This window comes from Solea solea, chromosome 3 (genome assembly GCF_958295425.1).
Source record: "Solea solea chromosome 3, fSolSol10.1, whole genome shotgun sequence".
NCBI classification, from domain to species: Eukaryota; Metazoa; Chordata; class Actinopteri; order Pleuronectiformes; family Soleidae; genus Solea; species Solea solea.
Genome location: NC_081136.1, coordinates 14,415,085 through 14,438,578, shown reverse-complemented (window position 1 = coordinate 14,438,578; position 23,494 = coordinate 14,415,085). Strand labels below are relative to the sequence as shown.

General features: G+C 40.5%; 1 protein-coding gene across 3 annotated transcripts in view; it reads right to left on the bottom strand.

Annotated features, from left to right (window-relative positions):
• Positions 1-16,051, bottom strand: part of LOC131456555 (RNA-binding protein with multiple splicing-like) — a 36,144-nt gene extending 20,093 nt beyond the window's left edge. For 2 of the 3 annotated variants that reach the window (XM_058624980.1, XM_058624982.1), the window contains exons 1-3: positions 15,607-16,050; positions 1,856-1,933; positions 1,172-1,210 (exon numbers count right to left, since the gene is read on the bottom strand). In XM_058624980.1, the coding sequence (XP_058480963.1) occupies positions 1,172-1,210; positions 1,856-1,933; positions 15,607-15,669 (180 nt within the window). In that variant the 5' untranslated portion in view covers positions 15,670-16,050. Of the gene's footprint in view, positions 1-1,171; positions 1,211-1,855; positions 1,934-15,606 lie in introns of all 3 variants that reach the window. The other variant, XM_058624981.1, reaches the window with a different exon arrangement.
• Between the last annotated feature and the right edge of the window lie 7,443 nt (positions 16,052-23,494).

Below are 23,494 nucleotides of genomic sequence, written 5' to 3'. Positions count from 1 at the left end.
TTCACGGTTGACAGTTGTGTCATGGCTGATAAGGGCCTGTCAGGAAATGAATTTGGATACCTGCAGCATGTCATCCTTGATCTCAGTTTTTGTCCATCCAGAGTAACGAGCAGGCCAGGAGTTTTCAAACTAAAATGCATCCAGCAGTGTTGCAAAACTGCTGGGAATGGGATAAGTTAATAAGACTTGCTTTAGTGGAATTTTTTTTTTAAATCACTTCCTAAAACCCATTTTACAGACTTTGCCTTTGTGCAATATTGTCCTTTAATCTTTTCATCTTGCATTTTAAACTTTTTATTTTACTTGCCCTCATTAGCTTTTATTTCTCATTTGTGTTTATTCTATTTGACATTTGGTGATATTTATTAATTACTTTGCTTTGACATTTCTCTTGTTTTTGTCCCCAAGTATATTGTTTGTTGCTATAACTCTGTAAATTTAAATAAATAGAACAAATAGAATTATCATAGTATACAGTATATTATATGTTAGATAGAGGGCACATGAAAATAGTGGCTAATTGCACATTTGTAACTATGAGATGAAACTGGTAAAATCCCAAACCATACACCAGGAATTTTCACTAGTGGAAAAAAAAGCTTCCCTTTGTTCTTATTTTAGAGGTATCACACTCAGCACATTCACTCTCAATTGCCCCTAAACCCTCCTAATGAGCATGTCATGTGTTTATGGGAAACAGTGTGATGTGTTAATAAGTACAGTGACATGTAGCTAAATTGCTTTAATCTGGATGTGGACACCTGCCAGCTGTGCTCATTTTCAGTCCCGAGCCCCCAGAGGCAAAACTCCACCATCAGAACCTCTTTTGTGAAAACGTTCGCTTCAACACCTCAAAATTCTTTTCCCATATCCCATCCATGCACATCCCACCGGAGTTGACTGACTGTGACTACAAGCGCAGTTCCAAAGGCGAGCTGGTGCGACACCTTTTCCACCTTCCCTCCTCTGAATACATTTTTCCTTATTTCTTCCTGACAGAGAGTGCTAATCAATCTGTCATCGTCAACAAGCTGATATAGTGAGGAAAGACGGGGAGAGACAGGACAATGAAGAGATGACATCATTCATGGTGGTGATGAGTTAGAGTATGAGCATGATGAGGCGCTCCGATAGTGTTTTTGTATAGAAACAGTGTGTCTTGCAGCTGTACCTGTTTAGAAGTGAGTTTTATCAAGGAACCTTCATAGCCCTGAAACAAAAAAAGAAAGACAAATGTCTGTTAACAAAGACATGGCCATTATTTTATGTACAAAATATGACATTTCAGGGACTTTAAGCGCTAACATTTGCATTTAGTAAAAACTAAACCAAAGCCAAATTGTTTATAGGGTCAAGGAGCTCAAATGAAGACCATATTGACTTGAGTGCTTTCCTCAGTCATGATATACAGTATGCTCACTAGTGCATACCATGAGAATTATCTAAGAATGAGATTAGATGCGTAGCAATCTAATATATATAAATATACATATACATTTATATATTTTCACTTTAACTGAGCAGCGGGTATTGTCCCATTAAAGTGCATTATTCCATTATTCACCTGAGCTTAACTCATGAGGCGCGAGTGCTGTGACAAAGTAAAGATTCTGAGGCTGAAGCAAACAGCTTTGTTTTCAGTAGCGCAGTAAAAACACACACACACACGTAAGCCTCCCATGGATCATGGTGTGATTGAAACTGGGCCTTAGGAACATGGAGAGACACTTGAACCTTGTAGGAGAGTTTCCATTGCCGTTTATTTCATCACCATTAATGGAGGTCCCATTGACTGCTGGAAAGAAAGCTGCTAAGAATAGCTGCAGCCCATCCATTCAAAAACATACAAACATACCTTAAATGGTCTGAACAGGAGGTAGAGCTCCCGCGGCTTAATATCCAGTGGTAGTCCACTGACAAATAGCGTTCGGACCTGAGGAAGACAAGAAAGAGATCATGTATTTTTCATTAACCTCCACTAGTTATAAATAGCCACCTTGCATAGCTGACAGTAAAAGATGAGGTTATGAAGAAGAGGACACTGAGCGCAAGTTAAATGACTCCCTGGTTTGGTTTGACAGTAAAAGATATGACTTTTCAGTCACTTATAGGGATGCACCTCAGCGCCTCAGCACAGCAAACACTTCTCGCCTCACATGCCACAACAACATTTCTACACGACATGCTCTCCCGTGTGATCTACAGCCAACTCTGTTTTATGGCGATCCTCCCTCTTAGTGCTTACCTCTGTTTTACATTTGAACTTCTCAACTCGGAACTTGAGCTGACATTGCTGGGAAATATAATGTATTTTAACCAAGAAAAGCTACAGGAATATCTTACTGTTGTAGTTGGTACAGAATGAGAGTTGGGAAGAAAACCACAGGGGGGAGAAGTTACTTCAAATGTACTTTCGGGTAAGGAATTGTTTATTCCATTATAATGTGTTTGTTGACAGAAAAGTCAAATGAACGCAGTGTGATAGTGCTGGGTTTACTGCAGGTAACTTTTAGGTGTCCCAGAAGGAAAGGTCTATTTTTAAAACAGTCTACAGCCAGAATTTTAAATTGCATAATGTCGCCACAGCATCAATTCTGAAAGATGGCAAAAAAAAAAAATGGTATGACATTGGCGGATAATGCGTCTTACATCTTGTACTTTGGAACCTATGGTTGCACAGACGAATCGATTATTAATTAATTTATTAAATTGAATGATAATCGATGAAAAGGTTTAAGTGGATTTTCATTAATGCATGATGTTTTTAGTCTCTTAAATGTTCAGGCAACAAAGAATATAACAAATTACTCATTAGAAATGGATGAGTTTTTACTGGACAAAACAAGACATTTGAGAACATCAGGTTTTAGGGAACATCTATCAACATTTCCTGGCATTTTATGGACCAAACAACTAATAACACAGTTGCAGCCATACTTAAAAGAGCAACAAAAGGAGGCTAAACAGAGCAGGAGAGGTGCTAATACCTCCACCTACGACCAACATTTTCACATGGACATTTTCATCAATCAGGAAATAATGTTCAAACTTATCTTGTTGAAATGAGTCTAAACAGTTTGATACAAATCATCAAAGAAATAGTTGTTCTATTGTAAAATGTAGACAGATGTCTAAGATAGTTTGGCCTTGGTGGCTAAGAGCAGTGAAGTGTTATTCACTTTCTTGCAATGAGTGAAGATAAGACTTTATACTGTTTCGAGATCTGTTCGGTATGAAAAATAATCCTGCAGCGGTTTAGCTTAGTTTAGTTAAGCACACAAAGGGAGAGCCCTCTAGTCTGGCTCTGTCTTTATAAAAACAAAAAAAAACAGATAAAGCTCACTAATTAACATGTTATATTTAATCAGTTTGTCTGTACAAAAATGCAAATGTAACACACTGCCCAAGGCAATGAGCTGATCGAGGGAGTTACTGCTATGTGTGTGTGTGTGTGTGTGTGCGCGTGTGCACTTTGATTTTATGTTAACCTAATTCAACCAGGCTCCATCTTCATACTTAATGCACTTTGTGAGAGTGCTATCGATCCTTTTGTGTAACTCCCAGACATCGTGGCAAATCGCTTTTCTGACATGTCTTCAGTAAAAAGGCACAGTTTTGCAGTGTCACTCCTTAAATGATATGACTAGCACACCGTCTGGCGAACATATGAGCACACATGAGTAGCACTAACGCCAGCGTTTGGTAGCAGCGCTGTGATACACACTGAGGTGCGGAGGTCTGCTCATACGTTGGAGGTGATGAAACGTGGAAATTCTATTTGCTACATGTAATTGTGGACGTCTGTGCTTAATAAAGGGCCAATCCAGGAAAGGAGTTGTTAACACAGGTATTTATAACTGTAAACTACAACATGTGTCTCCAATTAACACAGCAGCTTGATTTTCACATGTAGCCTGTTCAGCATTACAAAAGAATTTAAGGGAAAATCTTCTCTTGATGATTGTAATAGACAGATTTATCATATGGTTAGATACGTTTCTATTTTATACAGACACTTATTAGAGCTCCTACCTAAAATTATCACCCCTAATTAAAGTTGGCTTAGTGCAGGAAAATAATTGCTTTAACTCACAGGAGATATCAAGTCAAACAATAGACTGTGTGCATCAAGCTGACTTCCACCATCTCCACCCTGTGCACACAAACATCAATACTGTGAAAGTGGTTTTGATTTAGTAATTGAATTATTCATTCAATAATTTGATTCTATTTTAGGGTGAATTTGGAACAGAAGTGTCAGTATGCAGTTACACGGAGTAGATCCAAAGATTCATTAGATAAAGGATTCACAACTCAGGGGACAAAGGAAGTGCTGATCTAACACTACACCTCATTCCCACATGTAACCTGATCCGCACCACTGATGCCAAAGGCAGCGCACCACACAAACAAAGGAGCTTAGCAACTGGGGGAGCAATAGCTGGTTAGTGCCAAACCATCCAGCCAAAAGGAAGAAAAAAAAACTCATGTCCTCAACTTTCTCACCTTCACTCTTTATCTTATCTTATCTTATCTGAGATGAACCCTGCAGCAGCCATCACTGGCCTCTCTCTGGCAGATCTGATTGAGGTCTGTTGAGCACCTCCTTATATGGAGCTTCATTGGAACAAAGAGTCACAACAGGAGGGTATCAAACAGACACGAGTGAGGCCATGCACTGACAGCTGTTGATGTTGATAAAACTAAATGTGGTGGTAGAATGATAAAATTTAATTGTTGCGTCACATTATGTCAAACTTTTGAATCAAAACAAAACAAGTGTACTGGGCCTCACTTATCATATAAAACTATAACGATAACATGGATATATTTCAATGAGAAAACATGTCTACGCAAAGTTGTTCCTCGACATAATTTCTCCAACACTACATAAACATGCCATTGGCACAGACGTTAAGAAAACCTTAGTCATCTATCCTTCCCTTGCCAGGTTCTTATCTTGACTCATGAGCTGGATACGTTGCACACATTCATTCAAACACAAACACACCAATGAGCCCTCCACACACTCAGAACAATGGAACATTCTTAGTTGTGTCGGACCTCATTCCTGAGACTTCCTGACGTCAGCTGTTGTGATATATGATCATTTCACAGTGTGTCCGGTGTGGAGCGGACTACACTCGCTGGATACGAGATGACTCACAGGCAAATGTGTCAACAGTTGTCTCCTGCAGACATCTGCTTTTAATCACAGAATCAGGCTTTATTTATGCTTTGAGACGGACTTGAAAAGAGTAAAAAGAGAGCATGCAGCCGCCAGGTAAAGTGAGACACCCAGATGTCATGAGGTAGTAAATAAGGTAAGGGTCAGGCCATGGGCTGACATGAGAAGATGTCTGCCGATTTGCAAAAAGCAAAGATCACCTCTTTATAAGGTTTTAGAGACACTGCTTTATTAGTTTCTCCTGAGTCACATACCTGCATTTCCATAGTGCTGAGTGGCCGACAACAGGCCTTTGAATCATTGACCATTTATGGCGTACTCACACACCAACATACACCCAGACCCCTATCAAAAACAGCCGTTCCTACCTACCAGAACCCAGCTGAGTACCTCACAACTGGCGTACCAGTGCAGTTCCCTGGCAACGCCTGAGTAGAGCACAGCAGAGTGTGGAGCCCCGGGGCCAAAAGACATCAGATCCTATTAAAGCCACTTCTGCAGCAAGTCCCAGGGGATCAATGCACCTCTAATCAGAGGTCCTTGACTCCACAAGCTCTGGATGAGGTCATCACCCCATTGATACTATATTATTGCACCTTGCAGGTTCTCCGGTGCCTCTCTAAGCTTAAAGAAAGAAGGGGTGATGGGTGTGTGCTCACAACACAGCTCAGTAGCTCATGTGTTAAGGTGTTATCATGAAAGATAATTCTGATTTATCACAGCTTATATCTTATTTTAGTCACGATTGTTGAGCGCTGGTGAGACAGTGTGCCAACTCAATAAACATTTGGAACAAAAGCATCAACAATAATAACAATAATCTATAAAGTACACTTCGTGAATATGTGTTCATCATCAGCTTTATGTTATACTCCCATTCATTGCTTTACCTGACCAGCAGCTCTCAATCCAAATTATTCACATTCTTAAATATAAAACTGAAAATTAAAAAAACCTTCATGATAGGAAAAAAAGATAAACCAGAGAATGACTCTCAATATTGCTAGGGATAAAAGATTAAAACAGTCATGACTGACAGGCTCAGGTGGGGTAGCACCCTCTACTCAACAAGTAGATGAGGTTAAAGTTGAACTAGGCAAGTTGATTTGGATGTTAACAATGGACAATTTGATGTAAATTTTACAGCTGGTCTTTGTTTTCATAATACGTTTGACAAATCTGAAGGTTTCCTATTTCAGCTTCTGTTTCTTTGTTTGTCATTATCATAATAGAGCTAAAACATCTGGTGTTGCAAAATAATATACGGAATGTTGTTTGTAGTTGCTTTGTGACTTTATACATGCAAAATTTGACTTTGGTTCCGAAACATGGAGGCCGACCTTCCACCACACAGCTGTTTCACTTTCAAATGCCATGAAGCTCGAATTAACAGAGTCATAAGCTGAAAGCTGGAACACTGGAAACACCATTCAACGCAGGCATTAAAATATTTAACATTTCCTCCAGCTGCAATTTGTCAGCCATTATGATGAGGCAGCTTGATTTTATTAAATGACCTCGCTACTTATTCATGTGTCATTTCTATTCAGTTTGCGATCTGGGGTCATAAATTTGTTACACCGATTGCCTGAAATGCCTCATGTCTGCTGGCCTGTTTGTCTCTCCGAGTTCATTTTTTGACCATACACTCTGGCTGAAATGAGGGACATGACCTTGGCCATGTGAGACGATTACTACGTGTTTCTTTCTCCCTGTGTGTGTGGGATTGTTTGACAGCCAAGTTAATAGATACAGGTCCTTTAGGCCAGATGTTTCAGGCCACAGATCTAACCTTGAAGCAGTGAAATAGGGTTTAATGTTTTGTCAGAGTACGCAACAATGTGGCAAAGTACCTGCATATGAAATCAAAAAAAGCTCAAAAGAAATCTCTTGTTGCCCACACACCAACACACACATTAGTTGCTTTTAAGTACTGACACACGCACACACATAGATCTCTGTGCGCTATGACCAAGCTAAAATCAAAGGCTATGCATAAGCCTGACTGAGCTCTGGCCAAGCCGAGTTTCCTTGCATCAGTTAAGTGCTATGTTATTAAACAACAGTTTAACTGACACTCCTTTGCCATCCAAGTTGTCGTTGCTCCGTGTTGGCATCGCCCTCTGCCTTCTTCCTTCATCTTCCTTGTCAGAGAATGTGAGGAGTGAGAGACTGCAGGCCCAAGAGGTGTCAAACAACCATAAATGGATGACTCCGTTTGTCTGTTAATTACCAGGGGTCAATGGGTCAAGTTTCACATTTATGGTCAGAGTTCACAGGTTAGGCCCCGGTTATTGTGTGGGTCAGAGGTTAACTGTGAGGTTGAGCACACTCCAAACGTAACAATGGGGCAGCAGGGGTGCGTTTCCCCCCCTCTCTCTTACTCCCACAAGTGCTTTTGAGCTACAAGTAAAGCTCAGTAAAGGTCTGTAAATGTTCCAACAGGTTAACCTTTAAAGGACATTTAAAACAAATGACCTAGGAAAAGGAAAAAAGTGCCCACTCTTTTTCCTTCTCTTGCTCAGTGAATATTCTTCCTCCTGTCCGTCATCATTGACTTAATGACACATGGACACTCATTCTCATCAACAGTTTCTGAGCACAAAAAAAAGCCTAAAAATATCATCAGGACGACATGTGGAAGACAAGCAGCCCATTCACAGACTATCAACAACACAACAGTTGGACTCCTTGGCTGTCCATTCAGAGTTCATCAACATGTGTGACGCCTGTTTGTTCTCTTCTTCCTTTCCATCATCTGATAAGTCTGGAAGAATGGACTTAACATTCCACAGCATTCATTAGCACAAACTAATCAGCCAAGTCCATGTCAGCGCTCTTTGTTGCTGCTTCCCCAAGTGCACACCTTAAACGGTTTGGTTTTGAGGTTGGGTGGGCAAAAGTTACAACGGAAAAAACTGATATGTTGTTTCTTTCGGGCAAGAAAACATAAGGAGTGTGTTCAACCTCACTGTTCTTTTCTTTGTAAGTGATAGCACTTGAAGACCTTACATTTGAGTTTGCCAACAAAAATTTTCATTATTATCAGTATATCTATATACTGTATGTGTCATTGTTTTGATAAATAAATGATCTGAAGATGCTTGACTCCTCCTGCTGGAGGTTCAGAAGTTACCAGAGCAGTGTCTGCCATGGCCGATTTTGTGGCAAGAGTTTCTGTTGTTGCTTATGCGTTGTGGTGTAGTTTGATGCCTTTGGTTCAACAAAAACGTTCAACTGACTTGTCCAAGAGTTTTGTTTGGACAGAGAACAGTTTGAGCATAAATACTTGAACATAATATGATTGGCTAGCACCTGTGCTGTAATACAGTCATTTAATTGGCTGGTGCGTGCACTCTCGCTTTGCTCAACTTCTACTGCATGGAACACAAACAACGTGAAGCCATAAAACTACAAAGAAGATCAGCAACATGTGCCATTACCCCATTCAAAGTTATTGAGCAGTGTTTCAGTTGAAGCCTCCTACGCAAACATGTGAGACTGTTAAATCAGCACTGCGTGAGAGGCCTATCAATGAGGACTATCTACGAACTTAAGTTTTGAGTTTGGTCCCACATTTTCAAACTAATCTCGAGTCCGTTCCAGCTTGTTGCTATTCTTCCTGGCCTGCTTCTTGATGACTCTTCCCATGACCAAAAAAGGCTGTTGTGTTCAGAGATCTCGGGGTCATACTTTTAACATATGAACCAATAATGGATGAGGAAGAGTGTCTGCTTGGACTAAAATGAAAGCGAGAGACACAGAGCAGGATGAACAAGTGGGGAGGGGTAGGAAATAGTAAGGAGAAGAGACGCAAATTATAAACAGTACCAGGATGGGGGAGAGAAAAGGGGAGGAAATGGCAGGAGAGCAAGATAAAGGGCAGGACATAGGAAAGGAAAGGAGAGGGAAACAGAGGGGAAAGGAGATTAAGGTGGAAAGAGGGAGCAGGAGAGGAGAGGATTACTGCTGAAGGAGGCTAGAGAAAATAAAATTAGACAAATTTGGAAATTACAGAGTGTAAGAAGAAGAGTAGAGCGCAATTGAAGTGTACAGAAAGGTGTAAAAAGAGCCAGATATGTGTGAAATGATAATGTGTGCGTAAGTATTGTTAGGTAAAATTGACCAGACAAGCACATAAACACAGTATGACAAAGCAGGACAAGATGGCCGACACTGTCTCAGCGCAAGCTCACACTTCCCTCACTCATTAATTACAAAGCAACTGACAACTGAGGCCTTTTAAGGAAAGCAGCACAATGCAAGGGCCGCCTTCCTGACTCCTGATCATTTTTGATTGTTTTTATGGCCCGAGAAATATCTATTTAAATCTTTAGTACAATTCTTAAAGACGGTCTTTTTTTCTTTTCTTCTCACATCAGTTTAGCCGGCTATGTTTGCCAGCCGCTTCTGACGCTAAGCCTTGTTGTTGTCTTTTCAAATACCTCTTGTCGCACAGCTGACAAATGGCCAAGATAAGATGACAATTCCCCTGGCGCTTTTATAAATAAACTCCAACCTATCAGATGGGTAGTTGGGGCGAGAGCCTAAAAAAGGGGCTTTGCATCGTCCATATCAGGGTTTATCTGATTTTTAAGCTGTGAATGTAAGAATACCCCAATCTACAGTAAATCAACATGTCGACGACCTTTAACAAGCTGTTAGATTCTTTGCATGTTTCCCCTTCTGACCCATCATAGCCACTTTACCTTCTAAACCCCCTCGATAACATTTCATGTCACAGAGCGTTAATTTATCTGCATGCCCTTTTCATAGATACGTGCACACTAACGGACCACACACACACACACACGCACGCCCAACGCCAACGCACTACAGACTGCCGTGGCCTCCCTCCGCTTTAGAGTGTCTCTCCAGCAGTGGAGCCCCTCCACCACCACCTACGTCTCTTAATGGAAAAGGTCACACTGGCCACATGACCTGTTATTTGAAGAGGACCTGGTGGATGGATCCCCAAACCAGGCCAAGCGCAGTCCAAATACACCCCAGGGAGACACGCCGCATTTGCTGAACCCTGCTTAAGTGGTGTTCTGTTTCTCTTTGGGCGCTCGTAAATATCCACTTACGCGTTTATGATCAGCCAAGAACTAGAATCAACAGATGTCTGACAAGCTTCAAACTCCTGCTGTGTGTTACTATGGACAGTGTTTTCAAGTTAAGACGAGGAAACAATAAAAGCATCGCTGTAATTACTAGCTTGTCGAAAATCAGGTGCAGTTTGACAGTAGAACTCCAGTGTTGGGGGAAGGCTGTGCAGGTCTCGACTTAAAAAAACACAAGTTAGCTTGAAGTAAACTGACAGCTAAGAGGGATAAGGTCAAGCTCAGTCGGTGACTTGGTTAGCCATGATGCATTCTTCTTACTCACAACCTGTGTTGCATGTCCTCACCCTCCACCATCATTCCTTGACTGTTCATGACCCCAAAACAAACTCTGCATAACAACAATAAAATCAGTTATTACCCATGCCTATTAAACTACTTCTCTGTCTGCCTTTGTTTTGTCTGACCCTCAGTCCACTCAAATACTGTATATTCAATTCAGTAGCATAAAAAAAATAAAAACCTCAGTAAATCCTTACATCTGAAAATCTGGAAGAAACAAATCATCACATGATAAATGACTTAACGGATTAATCAAATGACTTAAGATTGATTTAATCAAATTTGGTCTGCAACGAATGATTAATCTGCTAATGATGCTCTTGATTAATTGTGTGTTCTCTAAAATTAGCCTTAAGCCATGATGATGTATTTCACATGATTTGGCTTACAGCCGAGTTGTCGATGGAAACAAAGACTTTTAGTATGAAAAATTAAAATTTCCATCAGCTAATCAGATTTATCAACTAAATATTTTGGAGCTAAAAGAAGCAAATAAAATTGTGATATGATTTAGGTTTGCTAGCTTTGTTCCCGCAATGCATGCAATCTGTCATAATGTGTTAACCTCTTGATTACACAAACATGGCTGGAATTTGTCGCCTTTGTACTAATTCCTCTACTTGTAACTAAATCAAATAAACTCTCTTGTTCTTCTCTTTCCATACAAGGCCTGGAATCCACAGCTGGTCAAAGTATATCTTTGGCATCCACAATGTCAACTGCACAGTGTCACCTCCACTGCATCAGTAGCCGCTGAGTGCCACAGTACGTGAAAGCATCCAGAACACCCGATAATAAAGCTTATCAAACTAGCTCAGGAGATTAGATGCTACCCGGGCTGAAACTTGCATACCTCTCCTGCAACAAGACCATGTTTGGTGAGCAGTGAACCACAGAAGATAAACATTAAGCATCGTCGAGCTTTGGTGTACACTGATGATGGCGTGTGTGAGGTTGAGCAGTGAAGCAGGCATGAGAAGTCGAGCTTGCTACGGCGCTTTACTGGTGCGAATCAGTGATCCATTGCGTTACATACTTCACTGGGGGGGGGAATACTGCTGTTGTTCAGCATGTGAGAGTCATACCAGCAAGGCTGTTAAACTTTGGCTCTCATAAGATCATCCTTTATGGTTACATTTACTGTTGTTAAGCACAGAGCTGTTGGAGGTAACAAGGGGAACTTTGTGAACATTCCAGCACAGTGAAACTGTTAACAGCCTAAGATGCAAACACTGTCCAATTAGTCATTTCATCACTGATAAAGCAGTGAATATTTGCATATATTAAAGCTGTAGGAAGGACGTTTTTAATATAAATAATAAATATAAGTCTCTTACATTCAAATCACTGTCAAATTAGGTCACACGGTAGTGATAAAGCCTCCCTGCTCCCAACAGCAATATTGTGCTAGTAAAGTGAGATGGTCGTTAACAGGTTGGAGTTTGACACAAAACACCACAAAACATTTCAGAAGTGAATTCTACTGCTCAAAAAACCTGGTCTTGTTCGATGGGATTAACACCTCTTAGGCCCGCCCACCCCCGGTTGCCACTGTAAATTGTAAGCGCTCCCTTTGTCGGGTTTGGTAGTATTGCTTGACAGAGCCCATTCTGCAGATAACACTACATTGTTTCTGTTCATGAAAACCAAACAGAGGCGGAATAATAACATCATCAAGAAAAAAAAAATTAAGTCATACTCAGAAATCATCGCTCATAGTCAGAAATTAGCAGCGAATCATAAATCATATTTGTCTCGTGTTTTCTGTGTGAATTTCCACACTAGTCTGCAGAAGTGCGTGTGTATGATTGCACCTATAAACGCCTGCTTGACTATGAGAGTGTTAATGTGAGTGTGCGTGTGTGTCTCTGCTCCTCTGCATACAACGCAAACCATTATACCGAAAGATAAAGCGGTGCTGTCTCACCTCATGTTAATTTACCTGAGTAAATTTAGGTTCCTGCCAGTGTGGATGGCTTCCAAACATTTCCACGACCATTAGATTGGCGCGTTCATTACTCTCTCTGTTTCCAAGTCTGTCTTTCACGCAAAATCATGCAAATGTCGAGTCCTGCTGCTGGTGGACATGAAATCATCTTCTATTGAATTAATTTTACAAGAAATAAAAACTACACATTAACCAAAGGTTATTCTACTTTTGGACTACAGTGCTTGTTATGTTCAAGTAAATAAATTACTAGCTTGGTATTTGAAATGTTTGGACAAAGAGTCACTGTTTCCCAAAGCTTACAACGATGCCTTTAGTTTGTGTATTCTGTCTGACAACTCATCCATAAAGTGAGAATGCCCAGTTCAGTGATAAGAAAAATATTTGTAAAAAAGCACAAATATTCTCACATTTGAGGAGCAGAATTCACCAAATGTTGAGTGAAGAATAAATGACTTAAAACATCTTTTTAAAACTACATTTCCGGTGGACCAACTAATTGATTAATCATTTGAGCTAGATGCTGTCCAGTGATCTATTAGCTGATAAATGGGAAATAATCTGATAATTCTCTTTGGCTGAAACCACAGAAATAATTATCAGGCAGCTAAAGAAACTATGTTGAGCCCTGTGGTGCCGAAACAATTTGATGACTAACAGATCAACAGAAAACATTCTCTAATCTAAAAAAAAAGCACATTTGTTTGAGATTTGGGCGATTTTTCATCTCCGATATTTAATATGATTTACCACCCTCTCAAAACATGTGACGAGCCTATTAATCATCTTTTATAGATTGTGATAGTGTTCATCAATACACTGAATAAAGTGATATATTATTATGTAATGAGAATAGAATGAGTGGACTTTTGAACATTTATATTTCAGAGAGGCCAGTGCTTCTTCTGTGTGGTGTTAGAGTGACTGCTTGCACCCATAGTAACCTCAGGAGTGGGCCAAATATGGTATTACATCAGACTGTGTACGTTTGGCTATTTGGTTACAAAATGATGAACAATAATCAGCTGAGCCTTTATCAAACTGTGCCAAGGCAAATACCGGATATGTATACCTTTCTTACATCACTTGGCCACAGATGTGCCGAGCTCTGAAAATAACAAACCCTTTGCTTGGACAGACATGTTTCCATGGCGACAAAAATCACAGCATGCAAAGAGTCCCACTACAAACTTTTTCCTCCACGAATGCGATATGATGGCTCAAGATTGTGTAATGTTTACAGTGGAGACGAGGAAGAAACTGAGCCTTTATCTAACACATCATGATGGAATTTTCACCAGAAACTAAATGTGGGTTACCTCACCTTTTTTTTTTTGGGACAAACAATAAGAGTGTTAAGATGTAATTGAGTTACATGCGTAGAGAGGCTCGACTGTAATGTAGTGCATCTGGGTTTAAAAGGCTTATTGCCAACATGTTGCAGCAGCAGTTGTTGAACTTCAATTGCTCCCTCAGCTTCAGTGAAAACTAATTTGCCCGGGCTCAGAATTCCCTTCACCACTGTATCTTAGTGTGGTGTGGAGTCTGACTTTATGGTACAGTGAGCCAGAGCTGGCAACACTTAGGCCTGTTGTCTAGTAAGTAATGTAGACTTGGTTTAAGACTCTCTCAGCAACAACATGCAAGTGATTTATCATTTGTCAGGTCCTTCCTTGATCCTCACTTTATACTGTTGTAAACTATTTAAGAAGTCTTTAGTCTGGGTTTACAGCATGACGTGGTAGGGATACACTGATTTCTTAGCTGATAGTCAAATTACTGACTGTTATCGGCCAATCAGACACCGCCGACACAAACAGCAATGTTTATCTGGGCCACGAGTACTAAAATCAAATAAAAAAAATAAAATAATAAAAATGTTATTTTCATAAATCAAATATAGTATTCTTTATTTATGTGAAGGGTTGACAGAGTTCAAAAATAGTCCAGTAATTATTTTTAGAAAGATTTAGAAAGATTTCTTTGTGTCCAAGACACAAAGAAATCTGACACAAAAAATCATCAGTATTGGCCGGTTACAAAATTTGGATTTTTAACATTCGTACCAGCTCAGACTTCCACAATGGGTGCATCATTATAAAGTGTTATAGAGTTCAAACAAGATGAAGCCTTACCACATGAGATACAATCAAAATATGAAACTATTACAGTCTAATGCAAGGATGAAAAAACGCAAGAAATGAATTGTGTCTTGCATGTATGCTTGGATTTTTAATCGACACAGAAAACAGGACAATAGAGAAAGTAATAAAATGTAATTGTCCCCTTTCTCAATTTGCTATTTGCATTGTATCATAAGATAGGCTAGATGTCAGGACAGTGAAGGTAAAACTGGTGACCGATGGGCATGTTAATGAAAGAAAGACAAAGTGCCATTAGGAAAAACTTGTGGTTAATTTGAATGCAGTCGGGCTAATAGTGCAACAAAACAAATGTAATTTTTACAAGCTTTAGAATAATTTATTAAATAAGTTGGAAAACATTCTTTAGTGATCGAAGTATTATTATATTCATTATATGAATTTTTGGGGAGTGAATTGGTAATTATTCAAATATAGTGACAGAATGAGGGTCTGAAAGACAAAGTTTTTTTATAAGGTTTATATGGTAGACAAAACAAATTATAAATTAAAAATATTATATGCTATACATTAGGGGTCCAACTTATATGTATTTGCTATATGGAGCATGTAAGACATTTAAGAGGTTTAAAAATCTGAAAGCTTGTTTTAATTATATAAAAAAAAACACTAAAAGTGATTAATGGACTATCAAAATAGCTGGTAAAAAAAACCTGTTGTAAATTTGAATGTCTCCACACAGTAGGTCAGCTAGGGCATGTAACTTTTTCGAGCTTATCTGCGCTATGGCAACCGAAAATGTTAAAGTACTATCAAAAAGACAACTAAATAAGTATATAAATGTGACAGTGACACAGCAGGAGACTTGCTGAGGGTCATGGTTGAACACATGAACATGAAACGAGCTTTCAGACAGACAGACAGACAGACAGACGGGGACAGCAGGTAGGTGTGGATACTCACCTCCTCTTCGTGGTTGGTGAATTCGCTCGGCTCATTTTCTTTCTCGATTTTGTTGTTATTCATCCTGAACCGGACTCTGTCACTTTCACTTGGACTGTCTTCTGTCTTCCTCTTTTTCTCCCGTCGTCTTCCGCGTCGTTCTTCTTCTTCTTCTCCAGGACCAGAGCCGTTAAAAGGAGGACACCACGGTCTCCGACAGCGCGCGGACGCTGTCCCACTGACCCGAGCTTCCCTCACTACTTCGGCGACATCAATAATGACTCCAGATATTGTTTTTCATTAAAACAGAGGGAGAGTCGGCAGTGAGAGCTGTGTCTGAGCTGTGGGATATTCCTCAGCACTCCCTGGAAAAGCTTCACCGCGGGCTCTTGTTGCTGTTCCCCTAATGAAATCACGGTAAATGTGGAGTGGACCGTGCCGCCGGCAAACTTCTTCCCTCTCCCCATCTCCGCGTGAGGGAGGGAGGGGTGGAGGAGAGGAGGAGAGAGGGGAGGAGGGGCGGAGGGAGGGAGGGGTTTAGGGTGGGGTTAAGGGGTTGGATGCACCGTCTGCTGGGCTTCATCAAGGGCTGCAAGAAGATACAAGAAAATCAGTGTTGGTCACTTCGTGGAACAGCTGGACTCAGACCAGGTCAGGGCTGTACCTAGGTTTCAAAGGGCCAGGTTCCCCTTATTATCCCTCCTTTCTGAAGAACAAGAAAAAGCCATATTATACATCAAAACACGACCCCTCCACCCCCCCATATTTATTGCCCGATAAGGAATAAATTAGGGGGTTCACATGCAGCAGAAATATGTCTTCAAAAAGAGGTGCACGTGGGGTTGAATTCCATGTTGATTTTTGCAATCTGTAATTATGGGCAATACCAGCTGTCCGTCAAACTGGTGTCAACTCATATGCTGTGCTTTATGGGAATATCATTTACAAACTTAGAGGGCTACTGAAGAACTCCTGAAACCAGTAGCTGAGACCATTAACTCCTTAGGAAATAGTTGTTGTTGATGTTAGACATTAAGTGAGAGGAAAGGTCATTTCCCCATAGACAATGGGGAAATGACCAAAAATCTATTTATTTTTGCAATTAGTGGAATCGCCCCCTGGTGGCTATTCAATGTATTTTGTTTACTTCCGGGTTGTCCTCAGCGAGCAAACTGCAAGTTTACACCCATATGTTATATACAGTAAATGTTTATGTCTAGGTGTTAAGCAACCAACACCTGGAGGCTGTATTGAATTAAATAATGCATAAAAGTAAGAAAAATATTGAAACAAAGATAATGGATTACCAGTACCACATTTCTCATGCCCCAGCTTTGCTTTTATAAACTATTCAGATGCTTTGTCTGAGTGAGGTTCAAAACCTATCTCAAAGTCAACAAAAACTACTAGGGAACATGTAAAGCTGCCATATTCACAACCAATGAGTCTCAGTTGACGCTGCCACCACATACGTACACAGACAATGGTAGCCTAAAGTTTATTTATTCATTATTTTTGTTGGCTTAAACATTTCTAAATGTATTAAAGCTATTTCTGCTTTAATGAGTCAAATAGGCTGCAACTATAGTTGACTGTTCACTGTGAAGAACAGCCTCCACTTAGCCTTTAGCTTAGCGTTTTATACTGGAAACAGGAAACAGCTAAACATGATGATAACAGAACTCCAGGAAGTTAATCACCTTGGCCAAGAAATAATCAAGCACATTAGTCTCCGGAAAAACCAACTGTAGTTTGCACACTTTTTTGTGGATGTAAAACAATATTAGCTATTGAGCTTTAAATATGCTAGTTGCTTGGTGGCTTTCAGGAAAAGTTTTCTTTGTAAAGTTTCTGTATGTATTTTCTACATGACATCATATCACTTAAGTTTTGTCGTCATTATACCATACATGGTCATGCTAAGTAGAATAAATGAGCAGGCCTAACGCAGGTTGACACCAGTTTATTTATTTAATGTTTTTGCATGGTCCATAAGATCTCTGTGTTAGGCCTGCCTCATTCATCAATGTCATGTGAGCTTATCTCAACACCGGTCATTATCTGATGTCTTTTGACGTAGTTCAATAATGTTGAATTATGTGTACCTCGATTACCAACAGGTTATACACAGGTTGTGACACATGCTGTGACATAATGTATTTAACTGGATAGTTAAATCAGTTTTCTACAAGTTCATGTGTTTAACTATTAACCAAGCAGCACATACCATTCGTTTCCATCATAAATCTGGCAGTCACAAGATGTTACCCAACAAACCACGCACACTCAGAAGTATTTTCCTTCTCAACACCTTAAAATGTAGCACTCAGCATGTATAGATGCCCAGAACGGGAGACACAGATAATTATCAACCAAGCTGTGTAATAAATTTCACATGGTTGTTTCGCAACATCTCTGGCAAACAGCGAGACTCAGGTGCAGAAACATTACTCGGGCCGGTGCGAGTAATCAAAACAAGATTTCGCAAAAATGTCCACGGTCATGCACAGATATGAACTCTGATATGTGCAAAAAAAAAACAAGTTGCTAACCAAAATAACAAACCACGAGGGCAGACCCAAGGCACACAGCGATACGAAAGGCAGCCTGGCAGAGAACAAAGAAACGCAGAGAGGGGAGTATATGAGGAGCTTTAACTGGCAGGAAATAAGTGGGTGGAGAACAGGTGAGGATGAGGACGCACAGGAGGACAGGACGTACACTGACACAGCAAGTAAGCACAACAAAATAAAACAGGACTCAGACACTGAAAAGGTGACTACTACTGACATTACATTTCAATCCTTCCAATGCCTTTTGTCGTTTTTCAGGTTTGCAATGAGCAAAGTGGGGTGTGCGTGTAAAGACGTACTGGACACAACAGCTGACATTGCTCAAGGAATAGGAATAGGAATTTGATAACAAGTTGCATTGATCCACTATGAGCTCACCTAAGACTGTAGGATTTATGACCTTTAAGTAGCGGAAACGGGCAGACCCTGGAGCTGTGTTACTGGTGTCTCAACAACAGCAGAGATGAGCAAACACTAAAAAACTTTACGGGCACACCTTGTACTGTCTACAGAGCAGGATGCAAAACAGCCTCATAAGCAGCGATCAGGTGACAAGCCAGCCTTGAACACTCCCCACCGTTTTGAAACATTTATTTTGAGCAGCGGCTTCACTTTTGTATTTGGCGATGAAACATTTCGGGAGCTGACAGCAGCTCAGCAGTGGGGACTTTGACTATATACAGTATTACATGACATTTATTGCAGGGGACAGACTTGCATTGTGTGACAGCCAGTGTAGAAAACAAAGTGAGTCATTTTTGCTGAACCCGCACCCCAGTAGCAACAAAAGAAGGAAAATCAGTCATTATGGATAGGTCTTTAAGATTTGTGCTCTTTTCCCTCCCTGATCGTGTCTATATGAATTACACTGCATCTGAAGAATGCACGTTCAGGAAGGGACATGGCAGACTCTTTTTTTTATGCTGATGAGAGGCAGTTCAGCATGAAGGGAGAGGGAGGAGGTACTTCGAAGCAGATAAAAATGGAAATGTTACCCTTGCTGCTCAACACCCCAGTATCAAAGCCTCCTGTTGGAGTCGAGGGAGCAAGGAGGGGGAGGAGAGGTGGGAAGGAGGAGGAGAGGAGAGGGGGGAGATGTCCCAGCTGTGTTTGACAGGTCTCCGGGCTGAGCTGTGTGGTCTGATGCTCAGAGAGGGACACACACACACACACACACACACTAGGGGTCCAAAACAGAGCAGCAAGGAGACAGTCTGGTCATGATGTCCCTGGTAACATGTCAGCAAGCTTTGACATGGTCCAGCCTCACTTCAAGATAGCTCTATGTTATCTGGAGGCCTGTGAGTTTAAAATAAAAAGAAGCAATGTTTATTAAACTGGTCGGAGAAGCTGCATCAGCTTTGGAGACAGAAGCATGCATGTTCATTTTGTATTCTGGTTATAGAATGATATTTTTGTGCCTCTTTGCTGTGTTGCCGAGAGTTAGACGAGAAGATTGAAACCAGCCATGCCAAGATTAATCGTCCCTGAAAGACGAAAAACTTTAATTTAAGAGAAACATGAATCGCATAGCCTATATATTATGTAGAACATATTAGAGTCTCTGTAATCTCTGTAGAAGTCAGCATGTTGAGAATGTATTTAACAAGTTACGACACAATTCAACTTTCTCTCATCATAAACTTAAATACTCCAAAACAGATGTGTGGTAGGACTGATCATCTATCTCTATCACTGTGACATAATCTGATCATGACTTCTTTAAAGGTTTTTTTTTTTGTAAACGACTGTTGTTTCATATTTTCCCCAATATGGTCTTTTTTTCCAGTGCAAGCTTTTTGTGCAAAATGAATCAAATGAGTCATAACTTTTTATGAACAGTAAAGGTTGTTAAAGGCACGCTTTAGTCACCTTTTGACGCAAACTATTTCAAATCTTTATGCATAGCAAGCTAGTAAATAAGTAGCTACACATTGTCATAAAAAAAAAAAAGAAACTAACTGAGTGCCAGAGATCTTTTATTTCATTGCAAGAACCACACACTAATGACTGGAAATTGAGACACAAACACACACACACACACTGGGTGATCAATATCATCCTCTGGATCAGTGACTCATAGCTAAAAAGCCAGCTTGATATGAGCACAAACACATGAATCTGTCATGACACAATGCCAATGTATTGACCAGCGGTGGATCCCACCAGGACGACTCCTGTGGTTCCTGACTTGAACACTTGAGCAGTGAACAACGCGGATAAGCGAGCGAGAGCGACGTCGCAGCCCATTTAGAGGTCACCTGTAAAAAGTGGGCCTGCGTGCAGACCTGAGAGCAGCTCTGTGTTCGGCAGAGCAACACACTTCACCCCTTTGAGTGATGTGGGGTAAGTGGCTCTTTAGGCTCCGAGCCAAGCCATTCCATTCCTTTGACTTACTGATACGCACCATTCCTCCCTCATGCACTGTGCCCTTTGATCTTCTTCTAAGATCACTAATGAGCAATTTGTGGTCAGATTGACCTGCTCTAATTGGCCTTAAGAGGCTTGGTATTTTCTTTTGGTTGGCCGAATCCTTTACAATGCTTCTTGGCAAACAGAGGTTGTTTTTTTATTTTTTTTGTTCAACACAAAAATCACGTAACGTGACAATACTGGTTCTGGGTTGTGTTTTTTTTGGAAATTTTTGTAATCGCTGAAGTTCTTTCCATCTTTTTAAATAGTGTCAGTACAGTCTCCAGATTTTGTGCTGTCATAATTGTGATTTTCACCAAAGAACCCGCCTCCATTTTAACCAGTCTTTGATTCAGACTTGCTTACAGCCACTCAAGCAGCTCTTTAGACTGTGTGTGTGTGTGTAAAGTGAAGTCTTGGAAGTAGGATCAAAGTAGCAGTTAGCCACAAGGGGGCTACTCCATTTATTGCAAGCAGAAACCTATTTGAATGGGGAAATTAACCTAATTCTGAATTGATTTTGTTTGAACAAAATTGACAATAAGTCTTATACATAATTTGACACTGTGTCCAGTAGGAGTATGGTGGTAGGTGTAAATTTCCGGTTTCAAAAACTGACTACGTCCATTTGGTTTCGACCAAATTCCAACTCAGTTATTCAATCAAGAAACGTTGTGTAACTTTGTGTAGCTGTTCTATAACTATCATGTAAGAGGCACAAAACACACTGTGTACAGTTTTTCAGGCTGAGACTGAGAATGTTTTAGGCACAATACTGTGAAGAAATGCACAGGAGACAACGTCACCTTACAAACTGAAGTGTCTTTTTAGCTTGAGAGAAAAAAGTCATAATGAGTTCCTGTTGTTCATTATGTTTCCTTTGTTGGACAAACTTGATGAAAGAGACTGCAAGCGCTCTTGTGGTAAAGTAGGTTGCATTGTTGAGTAGTGAGATAGAACATTGGACGGGGTCTCTCTGAACAGCTGGGTAAAAAAAAAAAAAAGAAGTGATAAGACACGAAAGGGATGCCTGCTCTGAAAGAAAGAAATAAAGTTACCTTTCCCCTCTGTCATACATGGGGAAGAAATACAGGAACACATGAAAGAGACAAGCCTGTGTCAGTAGACTGTAGGATAGGCTTTCGTGGTTCAATGGGCAGAGGAAGGGCTGTCAAGAGCAGAGGCCACTCTAAGTGTGTCTACTTGGCTTAAATTCCCAAATGTTGACACAAGTCTACATAATGGACTATAATGTTCCCTTTGAGTGAGCCTAAAATGCCTTAAAGTAGGTCAAAGGGAAGTACGTTACGTTGTAACTTCTCCTTTGTTGTGCAGCAGAACCAATAAAAGGTTAAACTAAAACCCAGCTCCTGGCTGAGGTCGTCGTCTTTCCCCTCCCCTCTTAATCTTTATTGAACAAAAAATAAAAACAAGTTATTAAGCTGTCTGCGGTGCAGTTTGAGCTGAGCTGCAGAACTCTGTACCCTGACATCTACTCGCTGTGAAATAAAGTCACATGTCTTCTCATGCTTTATCGCCAAATTATTGTGGTTAACGTTTATGTTGTTGGTTTTTAAATGGCAAAAATAATAATCACCGTTAACCATTGTCATCATCCTAATCTAGCATGGTTGCTGTCATATATGTTTTTTTTTTTTTTAAATCATTATTATTATTATTGTTCTTTCTAATTTATTATGTCTTTTAAATTGTGTATTAATTTGTGAAGCACTTTGCAACATTGAAGTGTTATATATACACAATATTACACAGATTTACAAGTGGGATTCATCCTGTGGAGAATATCGGAGCAATTTTCAAAGGACCTGAGAGTCACTGGAATATAATATCTGTCTCGAGCGGCAGACAGACGAACCAGACTCCACTGATATCCACAAACCTGTGCTGATGACTAAAAAGCCGTGGCATCCAGTTGTTCTGGGTCCCTGTTGTGTTGAAATTAATCATTCCTGTGGGATTGCAATGGAACTCACTGCAACCTATAGGTCACATTTCACTTTTCAAAGGTGGACTGGACCTGAAAAAGGTCAGCTGTCACAAAGACTTTATCCTCGAAAACCAACTGGTGGCCTGTTTGAACACGACTGACTGCAGTGGACGACAACAACACTGGAGGACAAAGACTGAAACAGTCAACCGATGTTTTTGTGCAGCGACCTCCTCAGTGCCCAGCACTGAATGCCAAACTAAAATCTCAGGCTTCTCTCTTTATTTTATGATAAGACATTATTGACTCTTCGGAGAACTGTGTGTATTGTAGCTGAGGCCGAACCCTGATTTGAGATAATCCTGTTAAAAAGTAAACACCGCTGTGACGTGAACAAATGAGTGGAAGCAGGATAATTCAGTTTCCCAACAGTACAGTAAGGGAGAGGTATAAATAACTCCTTCCAAATATAGATCACCATTTGAACTTCCTCTCAAATTCCTGCCATGGGTTGCTATCATCACAGCCATTTTGCCTCTGTAAAACCCCTCTGCAGATTAACAAGCCACATAAGCCCCCCCCCCACACCCACACACACACACACACATTCGTGCAACTGTGCACAGCATCTGTCTTCCTCGTCATATTAAAGTAAACTGACGCTTTGGCAACACCCCAAAATATAAATGATGGTGGTGGAAAAAAAAAAGCAGGGGAGGTGAGAACAGAAAGGAGCCTAGACGTGGCCCCGGCTGCACTCCACTGCTGAAATAATTAGCCCCTGGTTGATGTGGACTCCTCGTGGGACTCTGCCATGACATGTTCAAATGAGTATTGGCAGTGTGCGACACCAGCTGTGGGCCTCCTACAGGGAGCTGCTGCACCGTGCAGTACCTTCCCCGTCGAGTGCAACACAAACCCTTTGAAGTCTGAAGTACAGGAGCAACGGCCTGAGCCTGTTTTAAGACTTCAGCTG